The 27257-nt window shown below is 40.9% G+C and overlaps 1 protein-coding gene across 3 annotated transcripts in view; it reads right to left on the reverse strand.

The window, feature by feature from the left end:
• LOC138742565 (protein phosphatase 1 regulatory subunit 12A-like) overlaps window positions 1-27257 on the reverse strand; it is a 194292-nt gene that overhangs the window by 71256 nt on the left and 95779 nt on the right. For 2 of the 3 annotated variants that reach the window (XM_069897140.1, XM_069897158.1), the window contains exons 7-12: window positions 26935-27029; window positions 19648-19820; window positions 18788-18882; window positions 4495-4707; window positions 2837-2922; window positions 1129-1338 (exon numbers count right to left, since the gene is read on the reverse strand). In XM_069897140.1, the coding sequence (XP_069753241.1) occupies window positions 1129-1338; window positions 2837-2922; window positions 4495-4707; window positions 18788-18882; window positions 19648-19820; window positions 26935-27029 (872 nt within the window). The remainder of the gene's footprint in view (window positions 1-1128; window positions 1339-2836; window positions 2923-4494; window positions 4708-18787; window positions 18883-19647; window positions 19821-26934; window positions 27030-27257) is intronic. The other variant, XM_069897150.1, reaches the window with a different exon arrangement.

Consider the following 27257-nt stretch of genomic DNA (forward strand, 5'->3'; position numbering starts at 1 on the left):
ACCTTGCACTCAATGTCAGCAAAACCAAGGACAGGATTGTGGACTTCAGCAGGAAGTCAGGGAACGACTCAGTCCTCATCGAGGGCTCAGTCGAAGAGAGGATCAAGAACTTCAAATTCTTGGGCGTCAACATCTCCGAGGATCTCTCCCAGAGTCTCCCTGTTGATGCAATCACAAAGAAGGCTCGCCAGCGGCGATACTTTGTGAGGTGACTGAGGAAATTCAGTCTGTCACTGAGGATTCGTGTAAACTTCTACAGGTGTATCGTGGAGAGCATTCCGGCTGGTTGCATCACTGCCTGGTATGGAGGCACAAACTCTCAGGACAAGAATAAACTCCAGAGGGTTGTTAACTGAAACATCACAGGCACCAGACTTCACTCCATCAAGGACATCTACATGAGGCAGTGCCTTAAAAAAGCAGCCTCTTTCCTCAAAGACCCCCCACCACTCAGGCCACGCCCTCTTCATTCTGCTGCCATCGGGGGAAAGGTACAGGAGCCTAAAGATGAAAACTCAAAGGCACAAGGACAGTTTCTTCCCCGCTGCCATCAGATTCCTGAATGATCAGTGAACCACAGACACTGCCTTACTTTTTGTGCTCTATTATTTTTTTTATATATAGTAATGGTGTAAGATGGTTATAATATGAATGTTTACATTATGATGCTGCCACAAAGCCCTGAATTTTATGACAATAAATTCTGATAGTCCCTGAAAGCAGGGATTATGGAGTCCAAAGGGTTAAAATTACAGCTGAAGAGCAGAACATCCGACACTGCAACATTTCTACACACTCTTCTGTCAACCTACCTCATACCCCTCAAGTTCAAGAATGGGGCTTGAATGCCCAATAACCCTCAAGTTATTTCTGTCCACAACAATCCAAAATCACCTGCTGATAATTCACCAAAGGAACTGAATGAGTGAACAGAATGATTTGCATCCAGAGGCACAATGAACAGGACAAAACCTCACAGTAAACATTGAAGATGGACAGATTAAACATTTGAAAAGAAACTGCAACAGCCCCAAAACTCAATCCTTTTTAAGAATACCCGTGGAAACACAGGTCTTTCTTTACGGCATTCATAAGTGCCGACAATTTCAATACAAACTGGCTACAAACCTCTTTGGATAACTAGGACCTGTTGCCGTGGAGATGCCAGTGTTACTCAGCAGAGTGTCATTGAGGTCTTTATCCCTTCTGTTGGTCTCCAGCTCCATCTGTCTACGTGTGTAGGAAGAGCTGCGGGCCATGCTGCCCAATGGATTTGCAGAATCATCCTCTCGCTGCCTGGTGTAGGAAGCAGTGCGAGACAACGAAGCTGCAGAATCACTGCAAGAAGAAGCAAGGATCACATAAAGGAAGCAGGCAGCCCCAGAGAAAGATCTGAAAAACGGTTTTACGATACTTTCAGCCAATATCAAAGCACACTGCGGTTGTAGGTCAATTGGGTGGCACAGACTTGTGGGCGGGAAGGGCCTGTAATCGTGCTGTAAGCTTAAATTAAAAAAAATTAAATTGAATAAATTTAAAAAGAATGTTCCAATTCAAAATGAAGTTGCTCAGAGCAAATAATATCAAGTTGTTAATAAAAGTGATTTCAAATTTGTCAATTATTTGGACACGAGCATAAATTTGGCATCAGAAATACAAAACTCAGAGTTTGCTGAGGATCCTTCATTTACACAGAGTGAGAGAGGATGTGGAACTGATTGTCCCTAGCCACAGTAAGGTGCTTCAGAAACAAGTTTGAACGAAATAAACATTTATGGGATACCGAAAAATCATTTTGGGATTCAGGAAGTATTTTCAGACACTGAATCAATTAGAAGGAAGATATCTGCCCCTGTACCAGGCAGCCTACCACTCCCTGACATGCCAAATTGTAAGTTCCACCAATTCTCACTAACTCATCCTGTGATAAACTTTGGGCCTATCAGTTTCCCTGTAATTCCCTCAAACCAACCTTCTGCAGTAAATGTTGCCAGGTTTTTCAATATGCCTTCGCAGTCATCAGGTCCAAGCCTGATTGTACCTGATGTGCACATAAACATTGAACAATGCACACATGCACTGAAATTTGTTCATGCTGCAACTAAACAGGTACTTTGTAAAACTATAAAAACAACTGCAATAGTTGAAAGTTTTCCAGATGGAATGAGTGAGAATTTTCCGAACGTCTTTAATTTCCTTATCCTGCCAGATTTAAAATCAATGAGACTAGCTAACTCAGCCTGGAATCCAACTGAGTACAGTCTGGTGTTTAAGATCTTGTTTTACTTTGGATTAAAAATTTAGATCAATAATCGCACTTCCAATCTACAAATTGTTGGAAGTGGACAGCTTCAACCTGTCAATTCCAGTCCCCATATGCAAAGTTCAAACCTTTAATGTTGTAATCCTTTTGAAGCCACAGATCAAGCTCTTTTAGAGTCTCCAAAATTGTGAAATATCTTTCTAAACTACAAACAACTACTACACACAACTGACAACAATAATATCTGATGTTGTCAAATAGTAGTTGGGAGACATATTGCACATCCTTAGCCTTTGACAACTGCTAGACAATTGACAGTCCTAGTGGATTCCTGTATTAATTCTTTCTTAGAGTATCCTGCATTGCCAAAGTGCATTTTGGTAATGTTTGAACGCAGGCTTAAATCACACCAGTCTTTAATTCAGATTCTATGGCCTCATTGATATTGTGGTGTCAGCGATTATAAGATCACATAGGGTATTAACATTTGGTGGCAGCATTTTGCTGATCATCATTTCAGAAAGCAAACAACAAAAAAAAATTTGTCCAAGCTCCTGCAGCTTGTTTTCCTACCGAGATTTGTCCTCATTGGCATCTCCAATAGTGAAGAGTTTCCTTGTTGGAGTGGGTGGAACACGAGCTAACCGAGGTTCCTTCTCCTGTAAGCAACCAAATTAAAGATCGAATTCAAAACGCAGTCTACATTCAACACAACAGAGCTCCCTGCTGAACAATGGATTCAATTCTAATTGAGGCTCAGATAAAAGGTATTCGATGGACAAATGTGTCCTTGCACTACAAAAGAAATGCCTAGCAAATCTACAAGAAGACATGGATAGGCTGGTTGAAAGGGCATAACAAGTGGCAGGTGAAAAATTAATACAAAGACACGTAAAGAGATACACATTGGAGGAAAAGCTAAGGAGAGAGGACAGCTAAATTGAACAGTTCCATAAGGTATGCAGGGACAAACAGATTTGGTTGACTGTACATCCTGAAAGTGAAAGGGCATATTGAACCCAGAAAACTAGTTAGCATGCATAAATGATCATTACAATTGAGGAAGAACGTAAAGGGAGTGGAGAAAGCATTGATTATGATATTTGCTGGCATGAAAAATTTCAGTGCAAGATTAGAGGGAGAAGACAGATTCACTCTTTTAGGGCACTGATTCTCTAGGCCATCAGTGCTGTTTGATTAGTGAGGGATGGCTTAAGGTGGTATGTGAGTGGGAAGGGAAGATTGAGAATCACTGCTCTAGACCCAATGGTTACTGAAACATTTTGCTTGAGAAAAATTGTCATTGGCCCACTTCCTTTGGAGTTAGGAAACCCTGCACTTAACGAGTCAATGAGGTATGAGGAAAACAGTGGTTTTCAAACTTTTTCTTTCCACCCACGCACCACCTTAAACCATCCCTTACTAATCACAGACCACCTATGGAAGAGGGAATACTTAAAGTGGTATGTGAGTGGAAGGAAAAAGGTTGGGAACCACTGTTTTAGAGCAAAGGGAAAATGTATGTGGGAGATGGTCAAGAATGGGTAAATAGAGGCAAGGTGTTGATAATTCAAGGTCCGTGGGACACAGATTCAAATTTTTGGACAAAATATACAAAAGGTATGTGAGGTGAAGCTTTTCCATTCTAACAGGGTAATTATGATTTGCAGGACCATTGGCAAGATGTAGGCATGTAGAAATGAGAGGATTTCTCTATTCATTGACATCTTGGACTTGATGGGCCAGATGAATCCTTCAAATTCTGTAACAAGACGTCAGACAACAGGTTTTCAACTTGAAACATCAACTCTATTTCTCTTTCAACAGATGCCCTCTGACCTGCTGAATGTTCTTCTAGTTTTTTTTTGCTCTTATTTCAGATTTCCATTACCTGCATTTTTTTAAAAAACTCAACCCCTATAATTTTATAGCTCTTCATACTTCTTCTGGCTATTTGAAAGAACATATTTATCTTAAATATAATCCATTTACCTATTGCATGCATGTCTACCATTAGATGGTAAATTTCAGATTATCTTGGGTCAATGCTGTGTGTTTAAAAAAAAAATTCCCAAAATTAAAACAGGAAATGCTCGGATTTTCCCTGTGCTTGGCTCTTTTTGCCTATGAGCCAACACCTATTCTGGCTGGTCCGTGACCTACTACCAGTACCAAGAGCAGAAGTGATTAAACTTCCCTGAACAATGTTCCAAAACATTCCTTTCACAAACCTTTTCCTTGGATTCGGCCAGAGTCAGTTTGGGACTAGATGCTGACCGGACAATTCCTGGCTCTTTCCCTTTCTGCTCCTCCTGCGGTGGTTGCAAGTTGTTGAGGGCTCCGTAGCTCCCCGTCTTGCGGAGGGCGGTGCGCCAGGCCGCTGGGAACTGCTGCTCTTTCTTTTCCTCTTCATGGGCTGCCACTTTGGCTGAAGAGCCTGAAAACTGGCCATGCAAAAGAGACACTTCACCAAGTGATGGGATCCATTCACATGCAATTGAAATGTCTCAATCTGAAGGTGTGATCAATGGAACAGAAAATAACCTGCCGAAGCATTGCAGTAAAATAAAAAGCCACTAGGGTTAGGGGACTCATCTTTCATTGACATCAAAGATGGAAGAGACTGAGTTTAGTCTAATAACAGCACAGGAACATAACAAAATAAGCTGCAAAAATAAGTCTAACAGGTTCTTGTTCTTGCTTCATCTTTCAGGAAAATCATGGCTGATCTCAACCAACTCCACTTACCTGCTCCATTCCTCAACTCCCTGAATCATTTAAAATTGAAAAATCTGTCCATCCCCATCATTTGGTCTACCTCTCATAGCTCTCATATATTGTACCATCACACCTGATTCTACAGTCTCCACACAGAAGAAACAACCACAGTGTTCATCCTGATTCTAGACACCTATGAATTTTAAGTTTCAATCAATAAACTCCAAAGGCTATATGTCCATCCCAATGTCCACAGGGAATAAGCACTTCGTCTGAGGAGTCAATCTACTGAACCTTTGTCTCTATAATTCTAAGGTGCAGAAATCTAAACCGTACACAACACATGCAAACCCTTCTACAAGCATATCAAGATTTTTTTTGTACAATCCATCTGGTCGTTTAATAATATTTGGCCAATGTTAGAAGAGGGTTACCATGACTGTCTCTGCAGAAACCACAAGTGTGTGTCATTGAAATATTTTTGTCTGCCAGATTTACTTCCTTCAATGTACACAGTACTTTTTCTATAATAATTACATTAAGTCTGCACTCTCATTTATCCCTTGCATCTATACTTTTTTGGAATATCTTCCAGTGTAAAGTCAGATACAAAACATTTTCTTTTATAGTTTCAACTTCCTTCTGTTAAGGTTTCTCCTCTCCTAATCTCTAAGCATGGTTTTATTGCTCATTTTCTCACATCTTTGCAAAAACTCTCACACTGTTATAAAAAAATGCCTTGCAATTGTTGCCTCCTTGAATCTTGTTTCCCTCTTAATTACCTCTTGACCCCACCAAGAATCATCAGGCCACTGTCTCCCACACCATCACTGACCTCATCACTTCCAGTAATTCCCCCTTCCACAGCCTCTAACCTAATTTTTTCCCAACTCCGCCAGATTCTACCTCCTACCGAAGATCCACAAACTCAGTTGCCCTGGTAGACATGGTCTCTGCGTGCTCTTGCCCCACTCAACTCCATTTTGTCTCCTTGGTCCATTCCCTTCCCACCTACATTAAGCACTTGTAACATGCTCTCTATCACTTTGAAAATCCTTGGGCTTGACCGCTCATTTTCACTATGGAAGTTCAGTCTCTATGCACTTCCATCCCCCATATAAAACGTCTCAAGGCTCTCTTCTTCCTTAATAACAGACCTAATCAGTCCCCCTCCATCATCACCCTCTTCTGCCTGAAAGGACTTGTACTCACCTTCAATAACAACTTCTTTGACTCATTCCACTTTCTCCTTTGTTTTTGGTACATATACATAACATCGAGGGCCAAAGAAACCTGTAATGTACTCTACAATTCTGCGTACTAACCCTGTCTTTTCGCTGGATGAGCTGCAAGCCTACACAGGTAAGGCTCCTTAACTCTTCCATCATAACATTTAGAACTACATGGGTACTGCCTCCTGCACCCATGATAAGTCCATTCACTTTACCCACTTTGTGGTTAACTTCCACCCTGACCTCAAATTCACTTGGTCCATCTATGGAAATATGGAAACTCTCGCCACTTTCTCGATCTCTCAGTCTTCATTTCAGGGAAAAAATTACCCACAGATAACTTTTACAACTAATTTCCAAACTTAACGACACATCTTCTCACCATCTCCTGTCAGGTTCCAATTCCTTTCTTTCAATTCCTCTGCCGCAACTCTTCCCATCATAAGGCTTTCCATTCCAGGTTATCCGAGATGTCCTTCTATATACGCGCCTTCCCCCTCTACTTCCTTAACTCAGCCCTCACCCACATCTTCCTCCCTTTCCCGCACAATTGCTCTGGCTCCTTCCCCTCATCCTGGATCCGACATTTTATTCTCTGCAATTCTGCCACCTACAATGGATCCCACCATCAGATACATTTTCCCCTCTTTGCTTTCTCTATTACGCCCTCATCCCTTCCTATCCATCACCCCCTTGGTACTGGCTCCTGTGACTGCAAGATGGGCTATACTTGCACCTACACCTCCTCCCTCACCACTATTCAGGCCTCAAACAGTCCTTCCAAGTGAAGCAATTTCATTTGTGAATATGTAGGGGTCATCTACTGTGTCCAGTGCTCCCAGTAAGGCCTCCTCTACATCATGGAGCCAGGGCACATAATGGGAGATTGAGTGTGTTCATTCTGTCCACTGTAACAGTAAGGCCAACAACTTCAATTCCACACCCATTGCCACACTGACATGTCTGTCCATGGCCTCACATGGCCAACCACAAATTGGATCAACAATACCTCAGCCATCTCCAACCAGATGGTATCAATCAGAATTAGAATTTATTGTCATGAACATATCACAAAATTTGTTGTTTTGCACTAGTATCACAGTGCAAACATTTCCATAAACCACATTTCAAAATAAATGAATAAAAATAGTGGAAGACAAAAAAAGACAAAGTAAGGCAGGTTTATTTATCATTCAGGAATCTGATGGCAGTGGGGAAGAAGCTGTCTTTGTGCCAGTGAGAACCTCATCTTCAGGCTCCTGCACCCTTTTCCTGATGGTAGCAGAGTGAAGAGGGCATGGCCTGGGTTGAGGTGGTCTTTGAGGATAGAGGTTGCTTTCTTAAGACACGAACTCTTGCAGATGACCTCGACGAAGTGAAGACTAGTGCCCGTGGTGTCACTGGCTGAGTTAACAACCCTCTGGGGTTTTTTCCTTGTTCTGCGTATTGGCATCTCCATACCAGACAGTGATACAACCAGACAGAATGCTCTCCATGGTAGAAGATATCGAGTATCTTTGGTGACATACGGAATCTCCTCAAAAACCTCCCAAAATACAGCTGCTGGCGAGCCTTTTTTGAGATTGCATCGACGTGGAAGTTCCAGAACAGATCCCCAGAGATGTTAGCACCCAGAAATTTGAAATTCTTGACTCTCTCCGCTACTGATCCCTCAATGAGGACTGATTTGTGTTCCTCTGATATCTGCCTGAAGTCCACAATCATCTCCTTGGCTTTGTTACGTTGAGTACAAGTTGTTATTGTGAAACCACTCAACGAGCTGATCTATCTCCCTCCTGTATGCTTCCTCTTTTCCATCTGTGATTCTTCCAACAACAATGGTATCATCGGCAAATTTGCAGATACCATTTGAATTGTGCCTGGCCACACAGTCATGGGTTTAGGTCAATATCAGCTTCTTCATTTTCTGTTACTTTCCTCATCCCTTTGTCCCCTTTCCTCCTCTTCCCCAACCCCTCTGTCCCCTTTCCTCCTCTTCCCCAACCCCTTCCCTTTCTCCTATCAGAGAGCTATTTTTCTTGGCCCTCTGACTCCTCCCCCAACACATCTTACCTTCTTTCTCTATTATCGCTCACCCATTTGCCTGTGCTCCTGATCTTTTAAATTCAGATGCCACACTGACATGTCTGTCCATGGCCTCGCATGGCCAACCACAAATTGGATCAACAATACCTCAGCCATCTCCAACCAGATGGTATCAATCAGAATTAGAATTTATTGTCATTAACATATCACAAAATTTGTTGTTTTGCACCAGTATCACAGTGCAAACATTTCCATAAACCACATTTCAAAATAAATAAATAAAAATAGTGCAAGACAAAAAAAGACAAAGTAAGGCAGGTTTATTTATCATTCAGGAATCTGATGGCAGTGGGGAAGAAGCTGTCTTTGTGCCACTGAGAACCTCATCTTTAGACTCCTGCACCCTTTTCCTGATGGTAGCAGAGTGAAGAGGGGATGGCCTGGGTCGAGGTGGTCTTTCAGCACTTCCAAAGTAGGCCTCAGGCCTGTTGACTTCCAAGGGATGCTGCATGACCTGCTGACTTTCTCCAGGTCTTGTGTGTTGCACGGCCCTCCTGCATCTGCACATTACTTTTCTCTATCAAATTTTTTAGGGTAATTTTCTGCTGGTTTCTAAAATGCTCCCAAATTTCAATCTTACTGACATTACATGACTCTTAATCCAAAATTGGTCATTTTCTTCCATTTTTTTGCCAATGATTAGACGTTTCTACCTTTTAAGTTTTATTTATTTGTGAGGTTCTACATTCAGTTGAAAAGCTGGACTCTTGGGCTTTATCCACAAAATCTTCTTTCTTGTTTTGGAAACATTGCCTGCTCCTATACAGATCTTTTTTCTTAGAGTTCAAACCACAAGACATTCTTTATTAAAGAAGGGGGGAAAATATAACTGTTCAGACTCCCAGTTGTAATTGCAGAAAACATACTATGGCTGTACTCTTTATGCATACTACAGAATATATGACTGCTAAACTCTTTCTACATTGTACCCCACAAGTGCCACTTTTTTTGCCCAAAGCTAAAAAGCCTCCTGTATCTTTAAGCCACAGCCAGACTGCCCATCTCCCTTCAGTTCTTGCTTTGGTCCAAACAAACAATTAGCATCCCTTACCTGTTGGTCAAGGTCAACTGTAAGAGCCCTCATCTCTCGTGCTGTTTCCTAGTAGGATCTCATAACTGAACTACCTCGCAGACATGCAGCTGGACCAACTAAAAGAGAAGCTAACTGGCAGAGGAGGGGTTTCCCTTCCTCCCTGACAATGGTGGGGGTAAGTCTAAAATATCCTCTGCCATAACAGCAGAAATTTGTGGGAGAATATCTCAGCAGGCCAGGCAGAGGTATTTTCTTTGCAGAGAGAGAAACAAAGTTAACAGTTCAGGTTAATGACAGTTCTTAAGAAAGGCCATTGACATGAAATCTGACCCCGTCTGTGACCAGAACTGCTAAATGTTTCCATCTTTTGTTTTTTTCCCCATTTTTATGAATTTCCATGGTTGTTCTCTGCCAGCCTTTCCATTTTGAAAGAACAGCAAACTGATGGCAATCTCAAGAAATCAACCAGAAAAATGGAGCCAAAATCTCCAGAATGCTGCAGCCAACCCTAAAACACAAATACATTCTTGCCATGAAATTTAAGCACTGAATAGATTCTGTAAGTTCTCCTCTAGTAAAACTGTGCTAATAACATCATGGGCTATGTCGGAAACATAATTTAACAGTTCCAACGAAATCAATAGATTGACCTTTCAGTAGGGCTCCACAAAGCATGGCTGCAAGGAGAAATCTTGCCCCAATTATTTGTGTTTGTTACCGATGATCTTCTTGTATCTAACCTGCTCTCTTACAGAAATTACAGCAACTTACTTCACATTCGGAATTGGCAAAACCCCATGGAGACGCTATGCAAATATAGCTAAACATCTGAATGTAAAAAATAAAATTGTTTGGAAATCTGAAGTCTTGGAGTAAGGACAAAGAAATTGGAGTTTCTCTAGAGAGAAACCAGAGAGAGAGAGACATAGAGAAAGAGAGAGAGATAGAAAGAAAGAGTGAGAGAAAAAAGAGAGAAAAAGAAATAGAGAGAAAAAGAGAGAGAAAGAGAGAGAGAACAAAGAAACAAAGAAAAAGAGAGAGAGAGAACAAATTAGAAATTCCATTCAGAACAGAAAAGGATGATGCACCAATCAGGAAGCAGAGAAGGAACAGAAATGTCTGAATGGCGAGAGAATGCACACCAATCAGGGACTCAACCAATTATGGACCTCCAAGGAACACATACCAATCACAAGATTGAGTGGATCATGTGCCAATCCGAAATTAAGTGGAAACGTAGACCAAAAGTAGACAAAGGGAGAATGTGTGCCAAATTTGGGGCTGAAAAGGAAAACAGTCAGGGGAATAAAAGGAATAAACAATCAAGGTGGCATTAACGAATTTTAACTGTAGGCAATCAGTTAAAGGCAAAGAACACAAATATTTCTACTCAAAGTTCAAATGTTTTTTTGAGAATTGCAGTTGGTAAAGTTAAGCACAAGTTCCCCACTGGTCTTGGACATATCTGAATGCAATTAACTTTCATTACAGCTGGATTATTTCAACTGGTAAGGTATTACTGACGTGCCTGAGATGTGTGTTGGAGTCACGGCTGCTCACCACGTTCATGAAGGATTTGAAATTTGGACTAGAATCAAAATTGTGCAACCTTTGTTATAATAACAGATCTCTTGAGCAAACATAAATACAGAATGAAAGATATATGGATAATTTATGAAGTTGGTCCAAGTTGTGACAGATGCCTAGAATGGCCAAGTGGAAGATAATAAGAAATCTGAAGGATAAACAATGTGGGGATATGATGCACAGTAGTTGATTATAGGGCAGACAAAGGAAATTGACAGGTATGGGAGTGGGACAAGGGAAAAGGGAAAAGGATGGGATGGTACCCAGTTCTGGTGATTAACCATCAGCAATTAATCAATTGTAGAGGGAGAACAGATCTCAGGAGTTAACAATGACTTCACACAGAGCGCAAGGTTCAACTGGAATTTAGAGTACAATCCAGACCATCACGTTCCAGAAGGGACATCTTCAATAATGTCAATTGATATTTTGTAACCCAATTAAAGAAAATACAGAAGCCGGAAATAATTCTACTAGAATGCAGACTGCAATGGCTCAGAAGAAATTCTAAGGAAACCTCATGACATTTTTTGGCAATCACCATCCCTGCAAGAAAGTTTTTAATTTTTTTTTTAATTTTAGGCATACAGCGCGGCAACAGGCCCTTTCAGCTCACAAGTCCTTGCCACCCAATTAACCTACAACCTGGTAGGTGGGAAGAAACCAGAGGAAACCCATGCTGATGCAGGGAGAGCATTCAAAGTGACAGGGAATTATTTTTAGAATAGGGAAGGTGAACAGTTTAAGATTCAACTTTTTTACAGAGCAGCAAGAAAACCCATGAACCAGCATAGATATCGAACGGATAGAGTGAGCTGGGAGCACAAGTAATAACTTTCCAAATCCTGGGACCAGGCTACAATGGACACTTATTCTTTCAAACATTTTGATGTCCAAAATAAAATACTACCATCCAATGTCCTCATCATACATTTCAATTTAATTAAAAAGTCAGTGTGGCTTTTAGCCCTTTCCCCATTCATAAACAACACAAACAATTTGTGCATTCATTAAGGTCAGATCCTCTCTCTTTTCAACAATGCAATGTTTGCCTGAAAGGACACAAGTGAGACAGAAGGCACTGAATACTTGCCTCTCCATCCCCAACCACTCCCTGAGAAGATCTGTGTCTAAAGGACCACTTTGGATCAAATTTTGAGCAGTAACAATTGCAGAGGTTTTGTGAGAACTTGCAACATGAACATATTGCATTTTAGATTGCTGGACTACCTATTGCCCAACAAAATCTAGTGTGTCTCTGAAATAGCTTGTCTATATCTTGTGAGGTTGAGAACAGAGAGGAAGGCTGAGGGATGAATGCAAGGCAAACCAGGTGTTCATGCCGCACACCAAAAGCCCCAGCGAGAATGGAAATCTACACAGACAAGAAGCTCACCGCTGCTTTATGACCTCTTTGAGGGACCAAGACAATGCCAGTTTTGCGTAGGCCCCGTCGCCATGACTTTGGGTCACGTGGCTGACAAAAAGGTAAGAAAGGAGTAATGAAGTCAAACTGTAGTCAGAGGAAGAGCAAGAGGAGAAATAGTGAGATGCGGTACATGTGAGAGTGAGGGATAAAGAATGGGATGCAAGATAGGGCACAGAGGAAAGATATCCTCATTCCACAAGATCTTAATAATCAAGAATAATCATGATATCAGTAAGTTAAACCTTCTATATCACTATATAATTCATCAGTCAATGTCTTAAATAAACCAGGGAGTTGATACAGATGAGATAATATTCAATAGAGCTATGACTCTCACTATAATTACATGATTTCAATCAAAATTTGACTACAGGAAATATAAAGTTTTTCTACCTAGACTATCATTCGTAGACAGAGGCAAAAAGAAGGGATACATCCAAAAGCATCAATACTCGAACTCCAGCCATCCACTGGCTAGAACTACTACATTTTTCACCAGGGGAGAGATTGCTGTCATACAACAGTGTTAGATGCGGAGGTGAGTCAGTCAGGGCTTTCTTCCACATATTGGATAGGATCATAGCATAGAAGAGCTCGGAGTATAATGCAGAAAAATCAGGGCACTTGGTGAAGATTGGCAAGAGTGGAGGTGGATAATGCAATGTTGGTGGGGGAGATGGTTTGCAGTGATGGTGGGGCAAAGAAGTGAAGTAGCAAGACCCTGTGGTGGTGAGGCAGAACCCCAGTGGAACATTAAGTGGTCTGAGGAAACTCTTTCTACTTGGTCAATTTCAGTGCAGCTCCTTTTGGCTGCCAAGTTTTCCAAGTCCTGGGAAATCAGCTCATAAATGCAAAATACAAGAGGTCTGAGGAATGAAGATCCATTTAAATATTGCATGGATGCTTGTAGGCATACAATTTAAATTCAGAGGAGACTGGGACAAAGATTGGCTCACAAACCCAATTTTTAAAAGTCCCTCTCAGTAGTCTTAAAATTACCCGACATATGATCCTGCATAAAGCAGCCCCGTTCACAAAAAAATTGGGCTGAATTCTTTTGAAATCCAATGCAGCATTCTTTAAATCATGAATTAACAGAGCACTATTCACAAATAATATGGCAGTTCTCATTTCAAAACCTAAGCAACATTCTTTACATTGAGTTATGATAATAACCTTCATAATAACCTTGGCAATTTTCTTCACCAGAAACAACACAACACTTATAACTATAGACAACACCACTCCTCACAAGAAACAAAGCAGAATTCTTCGTTAAATTCAATGCAGCATTCTTCATTGGAAAGGACACTGCACTCTTCAAAAAAGGAATGCAGGGCTCTTCATAAGGTTCAATGGTGCACTTCTCATACAATTTGGTGCCGCAAGCTAGAAAAGATCTTCAATGAGATGATATTCAGCATTCTTCACTGGAGACAAAGCATAAATCTTTACGAAAATCAAGAGTTCCTTGACTGAAAGCAACCCAACAATCGGAGGTAAATAAGGTAGCACACTTGACAATATCCAGAAATAACACAGCAAAACAATCAGTGCAGTACCCTTAATCAGAATCAATCCAATAATCTGCATCAGAATGGCACAGTAATTTTCAGAAAACAAAGTTAAGCATCATTGAACATGTAACTTCCCCTGGAAATATCACAGAATTTTGCACCAGCATTTGTCCAAAAAAAACCCCAGCCATCCTGACAAGTGACATAGCATACTTCAGCAGAGTGTAGAACTCTTCACCAAAAAAACCCAGCAATTACCAGAGCAAACCACATCACATTCCAGATGAAAAAAAATCTGCAATTGTCACTGCAGCAGTTGTTGCAGGAAGCAACTCAATATTTATCCCAACGAGACAATGAAATCATGCAATGGCCGACACAAGAACCAGTGCCACAGTTGGCTCGCTGCATCATTCTTTTCATTGGGAATTAATGTGGGACATCATTGGGTATCAACACCACACTCTCCAGAAGTGAAATCACTGCAATGTTCTCAAGAAACCAAACTCCAAAATCTCCAATGTGGCATGCTTCACAAGAAGCAACACAGCAGAGAACAGAGAACCACACTGCACAGGAACAGGCTCTTTCACCCTCCCAATGATGCACTGAACAGGTTGCCAAATGAAACCAAATCTATGCTGTTTGCACATAATATGTATCCTTCTAGTCCCTGCATAGTCATGTGTCAATCTGAAAGCCTCAGGAACACTCTCACATCTGCACAGCCCATTCCAGATACTGACTATTCTATAACATGCCCTGAACATTTTTCAATTTTCCTTCTTTTCCTTCCTTCCTCCATGCCCTCTAGCATGTGATACTTTTATCCTGGGGAAAAAGATTCTGACTGTATAAACTGACTGCCTCTCATGCATTAAACTTCTTTCAAGTCTCCCCTCTGCCTCAAATGTTCAAGAGAAAACTAGCCAAGTTTGTCTAATCTCTCCCTATCGCTCATACCTTCAAATCCATGCATCCTTTTCAGGGACTCTACGTCATTCCTGGAAGGTGGGTCACAAGAATTGAACACAAAACACAATTGCAGCCTAACAATTATTTTATATGGCTGCAACATGTATACTCGATGCTTCAACCTACGAAGGTAAGCAGGCTGTGCATCTTCTTTAACACAGGATCAACTTGCATGGCCACTTTCAGAGAGTTATGGACTCAGATCCCTCTGCCCATCAAACCTGTAAGATTCCAGCAATTTATACTTTTCCGTTACATCTGACCTTCCAACTTGCAACACCTCACACTTGTCCAGATTAAACTCCATCTATCAGTTCTCTGCTATCGTTATTAATTTATATCCTGCCGTAACCTTTCATAGCCCTCTGCACTATCCGCTCTTTGAGCTATAAGCAAACCTATTCACCCAGTCACCAACTTTTTCATCAAACTCATATATATGTATGTCACAAATGAAAAGTGTTCCAACAAAACACCATTGATCACAGAAGTCCAAAATACCATTTTTCCACCATTATCCTCCATCTTCTCTGGGCAAACTAATTCCAAATCCAAATTATCCATCAATCTTTATCTTCTGGATTGGTCAAATCCACTCTTCATAGAACTATTAAACCACATTATAAACAAACAAGACTGCAGTTGGCAACAGAAATGACTCTTCATCCAAAAGAGGATACGCTTTGAAAACGCTGCAATGTAAAGGACACAACATCAAACTTACAAGAGTCAACGCCAAACTCTTCACATCCAAAATAATGCTGCATTGCTTTGATTGGGAGCATTGCTTCAAATGCAGCACCCTCACAAGAAGCATAAGAAATGAGAACCCAGTTTGTGGCCCAGATTAAATAGAGCATTAATTGTGGCTTTGCTGTGTTGCTTCCTGATATTTGCAAGACATTGTGCAGAAGGAAGCAGTGGCATTCCTTGCAAAAGTGCCATTCAATATCCATGAGGAAAAGGTGGCTTTAGCTCTTTGTATTAGGAACCAGTGCATAAAATCAAAAATTAAAACACTACATTTAACACAAACCAATGCAACACGGAAAAAGGTAACAAACTTCCCACCAGAAAACGTCCCTGTAGGTTTTTTTAAAAACAGCAGAAGCAGTTATGCAGCATTAACAATGCACCTAATGAGGCATTTCTTGAAATGTGAAACAACAAATTTGAAAAAGATAAATTGCTCACCTCGAGTAAATAGTGCAGCATTCCAAAGAGGAAACAATACAGTAAGAACAGGAAGAAAAGTCTGCAACAGTCAGAGCAGGAAATAGTTCAGTAGTATGGCAGGAGAATGAAGCACTGCATCCCTCACAGGACGACTGAATACAATAATAATAATCATTACAGGTCACATTTATACAATACCAGGCTTCAGCTTTTGATCATTTTTACTCAAAAGAGAGCAATCTTTAAGTAAATGAGCTTACCATAAAATCAAAAAGCATTCAAGGCCACTAACCTAAACTAATGTTTAATTAAACACTGTCAGTGATGAGACTGAACTTGCTATTTACCCTCAACTCGCAGAAACCATTTGGTTTTATCGCTGCTACAATCATTACAGATCTGGCTTCAGTTGGGTCAAATGCAAAGTTGGTTGAATCCTGGGATTGCAGGCTTGATTGACAGGTCTGCAAATCATGTCCTCATTTTGAAGAAAAATAAAAGTCAAGGTTTTCTTCCTGAGTTTCTTGCAGCCTTGCAAGTACTTGCCAACACAGGGCTGAGCTTGCAGTTTTTACAGCTAAGGGTGAAAAGGAAATCTGTTGGTGCTATTCTGTACTGAGGGGAATAACAAGCTTCTTGATTTTTATAATGATTTTACTTCATCTTTTCTACCCACCACGTTCTGAAAAATGCTTCTGAGATGACTAGAAAAGTGCAACTCCCATGTCGGAATGGAAAAGTACTGCCCAATGATACTCCTTGAGGTGCAGATACATATTGGGAAACTAGTGACATCACAGGCAGAAGACTGTCGACAGCAAAACCTTCCCATTGCCAGGGAAAACACTGGAACATCAAGGTCACAAAATCAAGCAGTAGTCCTCAAAGGGCAGCCTTCTTCATGAGCCGGAAGGGCTTGTGACCGCGCTGTATCTCTAACTTCAAAAAAATTAAATAGTGCACCCTACCACAAACAATGGCCCAGAGTTTCCTCAGCAGTAGCTTCATTGAGAGATACCTTTTGCCCAAGACACACCTGGCCAAAAGGTATCTCTCACAAAAGGCTTACTCATCCACAAAGTCATGAGCATGGGATCCATGGAAGCATGGTTGGCTCACAGGAGTCAGAGGGTAGTAGTGGACGGAGCGTGTTCTGACTGTAGATTAGTGGCCAGAGATGTGCCTCAGGGATCTGTTATGGGACCCTGCTCTGTGATTTTTGTAAATGACATAGACAGTTAAATGGAGGGGTTTGCAGTTGACATAAAGGTAGAAGGTGCTATGGATAGTGTAAAAGGTTGTTGGAGGTTACAGCAGGACGTAGACAGAGTGCAGAGTTGGGTGGAAAAGTGGCAGATGGAATTCAATCAGGGAAAGTGTGAAATTATATGCTTTGGAAGATCAAACCAAGGTTGAATACATTCTTAATGGTAGGATTCATAACAATGTGGAAAAACAGAGGGATCTTGAGGTCCACCTCCATGGATTCCTCAAGGTTGCTGCTCAAGTTGGCAGGGTGGTTAAGAAGGCATATAGTATGCTGGTCTTCATGACTCATGGGATTGAGGTCAAGAACTGCAAGATAATATTGCAACTCTATAAAACTCTGATTGGAACACTCTTAAGAGTACTGTGCTCAGTTCTGGTTGCCTCATTACGGAAAGGATGTAGAAGCTTCTGAATGGGTGCAAATGAAATGTATAAGGATGTTGTCTGGTTTGGAGAATATGTTTTATGAAGGCAGGCTGAGCAAGCTAGGATTTTTCTATTTGGAGCAATGGAGGATAATAATGTAAAAAATGATGAGAGGCATAGATGGTGTGGAGAGCCAGCATCTTTTTCCAGGGCAGCAATGGCCAATAACAGACGACCTCCATTTAAGGTTAGTAGAAGAAAGTTGAGGGAGACATCAGCGATAGCTTTTTTTAAATTTTCAGAGAATAATGGGTGCCTGAAATGCATTGCCCAGGTGACGGTAGAGGCCAACTCCATAGGGACACTTAAAAGAATCTTAGCCAATGGATGTAAGATATGTGGGCTGTGAGGGAGGGAAGGGTTGATTGATGTGGAGTGAGTTTACAGAAGTTGGCACAACATCGTGGGCCGAGGTTGTTCTAATGAAACACAGTACTACACTTCTTGCAAAAAGTGCTACCCATCATGCAACACAAAACAATGCATTAACTGCAGCAGCAAATAAAGCATCAATCCTTGCAAGAATAAACATGCGGAATCATAAACATAAATGGAATCATTCTGAAGACCTCATCACTGAACAGCAAAATGCAGCACCTGGTACAAAAAGGAGCCAATACGTGGTCTTTTCTTGCCACAGCAAATCTGCAGCAGCTACACAGCATTATCTGTACTCGAACCCAGAAGTAAAAAATGACAGGCAATGACAAAAACACAGCAAACAATGCAGCATTTTTTTAAAAAAATAAAATCCAACCAGGCTCAAAAGGTAAACAACACATGATTCAAATACCACAGCCTCCCTCGGTCATCAACAGTACAGCACACTTTGCGGCAAAAACCTTACACCCCCTCCAACAGAAAATCAGCATTTGCAGTAATTCCAAATTTTTGTTTGATCTGGAAGGAAAGGAAACATGTTCAATGAGAGAGTCAAAGCAGTTTCTCTTCCACTGGACCCTAACTTCACTCAGAGTTTCCAAAGATAGTTCAGGAAGTGGTGCGACAGATTCAAATTCAAAAATCAATCAGATTCTCTCCTTGCCTGTTACATACCCTCTTGTTACTTGTGGTAGTAGATGAAAGGATGGAGTCAGCTGTCATGCTTTTTTTGGCGAGATTATTCGTGTTGAGTCGGACTTTGGCCTTCTCTGTCAAACCAAGGGACACAATCAATGGTCAATAAAGAGAGTTTGGCAAATCTAAGTTTCCGATTACGATCCCCAATGAAATGTAGGATGATCCCTTGAGTATCACAGTCACCAATGACACTCTCAACATCAAAGAGAGAACAAAATGCAGATTTTTTAAAAAATTATCAAAAAAAATCACAGCTGAATTTTTCTGAAAGATATTGATCATGAAATGTTTTGCCAATCTGTCTGATTACTGGAACCCATCCATGTAGCTGCCTGTGACTGCCAGTATTGGCCAGTCCTGCAGGCTCTCTTTGAAAACCACTGGTGGCAAACTACTTTTCTTTTCCTGTAAAGCCACATTAATCAACACATCCCAATAGTAATAACCAGTCAATTAAAAAAAGATCCATTTGCAGGTGCAATCAAACCTCTTCCGTTAAACTTTAAATGGCAGTGTAATGACATAACGATATTGCATGAACATTTCACAGCTCCATGCCACTTGCACAGGCAGGTTTTGACTAAATGGGCAGAGGCAGAATGTGCAGATCTATGGTCTGACATGTCCCTATGGAATGGTGAGCAGGATGGCCACTTTGTTTTTAATGCTATTTCTTTCAATATATTTTCCTCACATAAAGCTTCCAAAGGGTCATTATTTGGTTAAATTGTTGGGGTACTCAATACAGTGTATTCAAATAAATAATTATATTGGAGCACAGGCTAGATGCCCACCTCCTAGAGATGATCAAAGTCCAGCTCTATGATGGAACTTACCAGCCTCTGATGTCACGTCATGAGGCATCTCCTCCTCAGAACTTGAGCCATTCAATTTCTTCCTGTCCTCCTCCTCATCATTAACATGCTCCATCATTACAGACTCCAGTGTCTTGCGCTCCTTGTCATGCATTGAGATTTTATCTTTGCTGCTCATACGGGAAATAGAAGTCCTGGTGGGATAACGGATTAGCACTAATTGGCTGTTAGTGTGATGCGTGCAGGCCCAAGACTTGATAAGCAAATTCCATCTCTGAGAGTTAGACACAAAACTCCAACAGGGTATAAAGGAGCCATTCTCCAGCGTAATGCAAATGGGATTCTGATAGCAAACAATAAAACATTGCGCAGAACATTCTGTTCTTCTCCTATGTTGACGTGCAATAATTCCTCTACTTCTTACCCATCAGTAAAGAACTTTCAGCTCTGCCATTTACTGCTAACATTTGCTTTGTGAATCACTCCCAAATCTCTTTCATCACAGAATGTATTTCTGGGTCATACGAAAGGCATGCTGCCATCTATTCTAAAAGGAATATGCTCTGGTCACTAATACCACCTGTAACACTTCAGTTGAATGTACAATGTCCTGCAATGAATTCTTGTGCAATACATTCTAGTAATGCTCTGTTATGAAACACATCTCTTTCCTAAGTCCATTTCACCTTGTTATTTTCCAACAGATCTGTAATGGTGTGAGCTCCCTTCTATTGTAAAATATACTCCCAGCACTGATATTATATCAAATACACTTCCAGCTCTATTACCCCATTTCACTCTTGACTTAACAGATTTATGTGATGTTCTACCATAATTAACCAATGCGGCAAAGCATTTCGGTCTCTGAGTTGAAGCTATTATTTAGCAAATGCTGGAGTTGTTCTTTTGTACCCTGCTGGAAATCAAAAACATAAACCCATCACTGAACCTCTGGCAGACCTCAGAGGCAAAACCTCACACAGCATTATATTTGGTGAGGCATCACACCTGGTCCAGTGACAAAGCCAATGCAGTGCAGCCAAATCTCATTCTAACATGTACGAGGTCAAGCCTCAACATAGCATCTTCCTCATTATTAGAAGTGAACTACAACACTCATTGCTTTACAGCATTCCCCTCCCTTCCCTTGCAGAAATATGTCTGGAGCATATACTTAGCCTTCATTTCTTGTACATTTTTAACAATGAGATATAAAAACAGCTGGATGAAAAATGCCATCTATCATCTTGGTCAATACATGATAAATGATCCTTGTTAACTAATCACGTTACACAGTATTGTTAAATCTTTTGAAAGATATAAAGAATGAAAAGCAGAGGTATGGGGCATGCGCAAGAGTCCGGAATGAGCAACTACCATGAGAGGGGATTTATCTTCTACTGGTTGGGAGCAGGAAACATAGAATATCAGTGCACAGAGACCAAAAGAAAAAAATCCAAAGAGCAGTGAGGACTTGCAGCAATAAAATATACTGTCTTAGAAATCTGCTAGAATTCCTTGTGGAGTTTTCAGATGATGTTTGACAACTTTACATCCACAATTGAGAGAAGTCGCCAGTGTATGCGGATGAATGGAATGGATTAGAAAGTGGGCCAAAAATAGGGAATGTGTGATGGATGGAAAAATATTCCAAGGGCTTCAAGTGATGCAACGTTTCTTCTGAATTCCTTGTTATTTCAATGACTAATAAAATTGTGACAATTATTTAGTATTAATATATAATCATGCATCATGCATGATGCACTAACCCTCTTTACTATCTTCTTCAGCATGATTCTGAAACAAGCCATGAAAGACCTCAACAATGAAGACGCTGTTTACATCCGGTACCGCACGGATGGCAGTCTCTTCAATCTGAGGCGCCTGCAAGCTCACACCAAGACACAAGAGCAACTTGTCCGTGAACTACTCTTTGCAGACGATGCGCTTCAGTTGCCCGTCCAGAGCCAGCTCTCCAGCGCATGACGTCCTGTTTTGCGGAAACTGCCAAAATGTTTGGCCTGGAAGTCAGCCTGAAGAAAACTGAGGTCCTCCATCAGCCAGCTCCCCACCATGACTACCAGCCCCCCCACATCTCCATCGGGCACACAGAACTCAAAACGGTCAACCAGTTTACCTACCTCGGCTGCACCATTTCATCTGATGCAAGGATTGACAAAGAGATAGACAATAGACTCGCCAAGGCAAATAGCTCCTTTGGAAGACTACACAAAGACTCTGGAAAAACCATCATTTGAAGAAACACATAAAGATCAGCGTGTACAGAGCCGTTGTCATACCCACGCTCTTGTTTGGCTCCGAATCATGGGTGCTCTACCGGCATCTCCTACGGCTCCTAGAACGCTTCCATCAGCGCTGTCTCCACTCCATCCTCAACATTCATTGGAATGACTTCATCACCAACATCAAAGTACTCGAGCTGGCAGAATCCGCAAGCATCGAATCCACGCTGCTGAAGACCAACTGCGCTGGGTGGGTCACGTCTGCAGAATGGAGTACCATCGCCTTCCCAAGATCGTGTTCTATGGCGAGCTCTCCACTGGCCACCGAGACAGAGGTGCACCAAAGAAGAGGTACAAGGACTGCTTAAAGAAATCTCCTGGTGCCTGCCACATTGACCACCACCAGTGGGCTGATCTCGCCTCTAACCGTGCATCTTGGCACCTCACAGTTCGGCGGGCAGCAACCTCCTTTGAAGAAGACTGACAAAAGACAAAGGAGGAAAATCGCAACCCCCAACCCCAACCCACCAATTTTCCCCTGCAACCGCTGCAACCGTGCCTGCCCGTCCCGCATCGGACTTGTCAGTCACCAACGAGCCTGCAGCAGACGTGGTCATTTACCCCCTCCATAAATCTTGGTCCGCGAAGCCAAGCCAAAGAATATATAATAGTAAAAGTTCTTTTCAGTTAGAGATTTGATTAAGTGAGCTAATACTTTTTCAGGAGATTACGCAGATGTCTTGATCTAGATCACTTAAGTGGATTGCTTTTAATGTTAATAAATGTATTGTAATGCATGTTTAAACCTTGATCATTAGCGAAAATTCTGCCCTATGATTAAGAATGGACCTACACTCACTGGGGTTTAGAGGAGCCAAAGCGAGATATTGATTTAGAAAGATGAAAATGAATTTGGGGAAGACTACTGGCCATTCACTAAAATCTTCAACTATTTCAACATTTACAACTTTTGCAGTCTCTTCATGCTCCTTTCTTCAATTTCACAATTTAGTGTACACGAATAATAACATATCCCTTTAATTGCTACCTCTATCACTACAAAAGCCAATACTTAAATTATTCATTACGTTCATGGTTCGTCCATAGCCCACTCACTCGTATGGTTGTTGCCACTGGACACAGATGGATGTTTCTTCTAGAATAGATCAACCTTCATTCTTTGACATCCACATTCATTTTGACAAATCTGATTCCACATACTTTTAAAGAATAATCATACTTGGAATTCCTAGAACTGAAGTTATGGTAAGGGATGCCTAATTTTGTATCGGATGATATCAGTGGTTAGTTATGATACATTTTCTATACACAGAGACTGTATCTATTCTTAGATCGTTGTTTCTACATCTTCACACATGTTCTCCAACCCAATCCTTTCCGGAGGATTCCATTAGACATCCATTAATTTCTGTGGAACTATCTTTTCTTAGCCGTCCCAATTTTCACTGTACAAAAACTGAATCAAGACAGTCTTGCAAAATGTCTGAATGCAGCTCTTTCCAGAGCTGGTTCTGAATGATAACTCTTCTTCCACTGCTGCACTCCAAGCTCTTTCCCATTACGATGTCTTTATTTAATTGATCTTTCCATTTTTGTTCTTCCTCCACTCCAATCTTAGATTCATTTAGTTCCCTTTTACACTAAATTCTCACCATTTGGCAAGATTCATCAACAATCTTTTCTAAATTCATGTTTTCTCAAAACCTCCAAACTGTGAAATCCTTGACATGATTTAATTATGTGATTTTTCTCAAACTCAAGCTTTAACAACAATCTATTTCTCTCCAGTTTGCCTCTCAGTTCTTTTTAACCTTCATGGCTCTTCAACCCTTCTCTGGTTCTCCATATTTTAAAACCCACTCAGTGCGTAGTGGATCTGCGTCAAGGTAGACTAACCAAGCTCCAGGTAGGTTTTTGTTTCTGCACAAGTGACTGCCTGACCGACATGCTGACTTTACACAAAAGTGCTGGAGAAACTCAGCAACCTCTCCACATTCTTTATGGAATACATAACCATGGTTTCGGGCCTCATCCGATCATCAAGGCATGAGCAAAAACAAATAGGCAGGTGGCTAAACAAAATGGCGAGGGAGCACTGGCCCACAGGTAAACTACTGTCACAGCACCTACAGACTTTTTTGTTTAACTGACACTAGGACTGTTGTTTTCTGATGCAAGCAGCATCTTCAAATGGCCAAATGAACATATTAGAAATCCTAGAGTCATTTGGGGTGTTGGATTTATTGTAGCAACTTACCTGGAAGAAAATGATTCACATTTCAAAGAATGAAGGCAAATACCAGGTATTTCTGTGAGCACAGCATCAGAGAAATAATTAACGAAGGTCAGACAATAAATTATGCTGAATTTCACTGTAAAGTCATGAGGTAAAGAATTAACTATGGCTAAGTGATGTTATTTCAATAAACAAAAGAACTCCAAAAAGGTTTCTCTCCAACGCTCAGATGGTTGAAGAAATGAGTATTTGTGGCAGGGAGAGTGGAGCATTGGTGAAGGAGCTGAATGAATAGTTAAAGGATCCAGCAAACATGGTAGCTCAGAACCTGATGGTTCAACGATTACAGTAAATATTATCCACGCTCTTGCTAATGTTCAGAGTGGGCATGCTGGTACTTGATGGGACAGGAAGAAACAATAGGTGGAAAGCTTAAAGCACTAAGGCCTTATCGACAGCAAATAGAAAAAGGTATGCACTTACAGAACATCTTAAATCTCGCAGATACACAGGTTTCAAGTATGATGAATTATTTGGAAATTAAATGACTGTCATTTGGCATAAGCTTCAGTAGGTTGGACTGAAAGGATCTGTTTAAAATCACATTCTGAGAGAAATAATTCTGAAGTTCACAACTTTTTCAATAAAATACCCAAGTGTCAATGTAGATTATGCGATCAAGTTCTAGAGTGGAGATTGAATACACAACTATTTGGGAAAAGGCCAAGGTGTCATTGAAACAGTTGATTGTATATGGTGTGTTTTCGGGAGATCTTGCTGGCACTTGGGAGTTCTTTTGCCCTTATTTGCACAGCTCTTGGACTGAGGAACTAATGCAGTACCTGAACCTGCCTCTGGAGGTTATTAGCACACTTGTGGATGGAGAGGAGATTTTGAGCATTTTATAAACCCTGCATTTCCACCAGGATGAAAATAATCAATGATTTTATTTTCTAATATGGCACAAGTGTGATGGTAATCAGCTGAACTCAAGACAATGGAACAGCAAGACACTCACACAAAAGATGTGCAGTACACCTCCCATTCATCTATAAGATGCAGAGGTATTTGGGTGCCTGGTATGATTCACAAAGCATTGGTATAGCAAGTATATAGTGAAACTAACAAAATTTTATTGTTTAATGTGAAGGGAATTGAATACACAAGGAGAGAATTTACACCAGGTGCTGGTGAGATGCAATCTGAAATATTGTAATCAGTATTGGTTCCCTTGTTCAAGTAGTTAAACCAACTGAAAGCAGTTCAGAACAGGTTTACTAAGCTAATACCTAGAATTTGAGGGTTGTCAAAGTTGGACAAGTTAGATTTTATTTAGAAGAGTGAGACTTAACTTGATCCTGAAGGATCTCCAAGGGAGAATGTAGAGAGGATGCTTCCTCTTGTCGGAGAACAAAGAATTTGTAGTTATTGTATAAAAATACAAGGTTGCTCATTTAAGACTGGGATATAAAGAAGTGAGTGTCTTTTTCTGAGGGTCATCGATCTTTGGAACTCTTTTCTTCAGTGTCGTGCAAGCCAGAATCTGAATTTGTTAACGCAGAAGTAGATAGATGTGTTTTTGATCGCGATAAAAAAGTGAAAGGGGGCAAGCAGGAATACAGAGCTGAGTTCACAATTAGACCAGCCATGATCTTATTGAATGATGGACTGGCTTGAGTTTCCAACTCCTACTCCTAATTTTAAAACTTGATGTATCTGGTGCACACTGAAACAGGATCGTGTCATGGGTGGAGGAAATGAATGTTCAAGATTATGGACAGCGTGCCAAACACCTTCCTTGACTTTGGAAGAAAAACTATTGAGCAGATGCACAGCAATTTACCATAAATCATGAGTCTTCCCCTTATTTTGTTCATAGAATAAAATCCTATTTTTTTCCCTCACACAAAACACTACCATCCAACCCCTATCCAGCCTCCCAAATACCTCTCAAGCAAAAAATTTAACTGGATACCAAATGTAAATGAGAGGATAGAGTCAACTCATTTGTTCCTCTTTATTTATCCACATCTCCAATTCGAGATCAGGAAGGAGGCTGGCAATGAAGATGAATGCGTAACCTTGATTTTTTTTAAATTTTAAATGGCCATGTCTTTGTGTATTGTGCTCCAGTTGTTTCAGTGAATTATATATGCCAGACAAGTGTTTGGAGAGACTGAAAGTGAACCAGTCAAGTCCTAGAGTGAGGTGTGATACACCAGTGACTGGCTCATGGAAGCATAACACAAAAAACCTTAGGGAATAGGAGAAACATACAAAAAATGAATAAAAATCAGATCTGACCATTCAATATCATGGTTATAACATTGTTTCTACAACATGAAATCCAGTGGGTCTGATCCTCTCAATCTGTCACCTTCCAAATGCAGGTGTCAAAAAAAGCACCTCAAATTTACCTTCATCTGAAGTGGTTCCATTCAAAGTGACCATCATCAAGGGAAGGTACCCCCATGCACTACTCCTCTTACAGCAACTTAATCAAGAGACAACGAATCATTCTTATTTCACAAACATATTTAACAAAGGAATTCAATTGATTTTTTTAAAATCAAAAATGATTTTCTATTGCACTAATGCTTCCTCTTTCAGTGGGCAAAGAAGGGGAAAAAGCAAATTCTTGGTGTTTCTTTTAGCATTGGCTCAGTCTTTCAAGTGCGAGATGGTGCCCCCAGTTAAAATCTAATCAAGTGGTGTTAGGGTGGGAAACGCAGTTGGCATCACCACTCATCAAACAGTGAGTCTACATGCTGCAGGACGATCACCAGAACAAACCAAGGCACAACTTACCTCCTGCTCCTGGATGGTACCTGCTGTGAGGCATTTGACAGTTCTATGAGGGTGGCCTCCTTCTTGGCTTGCTTCTCTTTCTCAATCCTCAACTGCTTATTTTTCCAAGAAAAAAAAGGAAAGAAAATAAATATTCCAACAACTAGAAATGGTGAAGAGCATGTGGTGGAGTGGGGGCTGGGGGGGGGGGGGGGGCGGGGAGGGAAATACCATTTGGAGAAGAATGTACTATTCTGTAACCTGACAAAAGATTCCTCAATCTTATCCCAGTGCATTGTCCCTTGGGCAGTTAAAATAAACACACACATCTCTGGAGTGGAAAA

This window comes from Narcine bancroftii, chromosome 1 (assembly GCF_036971445.1).
Source record: "Narcine bancroftii isolate sNarBan1 chromosome 1, sNarBan1.hap1, whole genome shotgun sequence".
In the NCBI taxonomy this organism is placed as follows: domain Eukaryota; kingdom Metazoa; phylum Chordata; class Chondrichthyes; order Torpediniformes; family Narcinidae; genus Narcine; species Narcine bancroftii.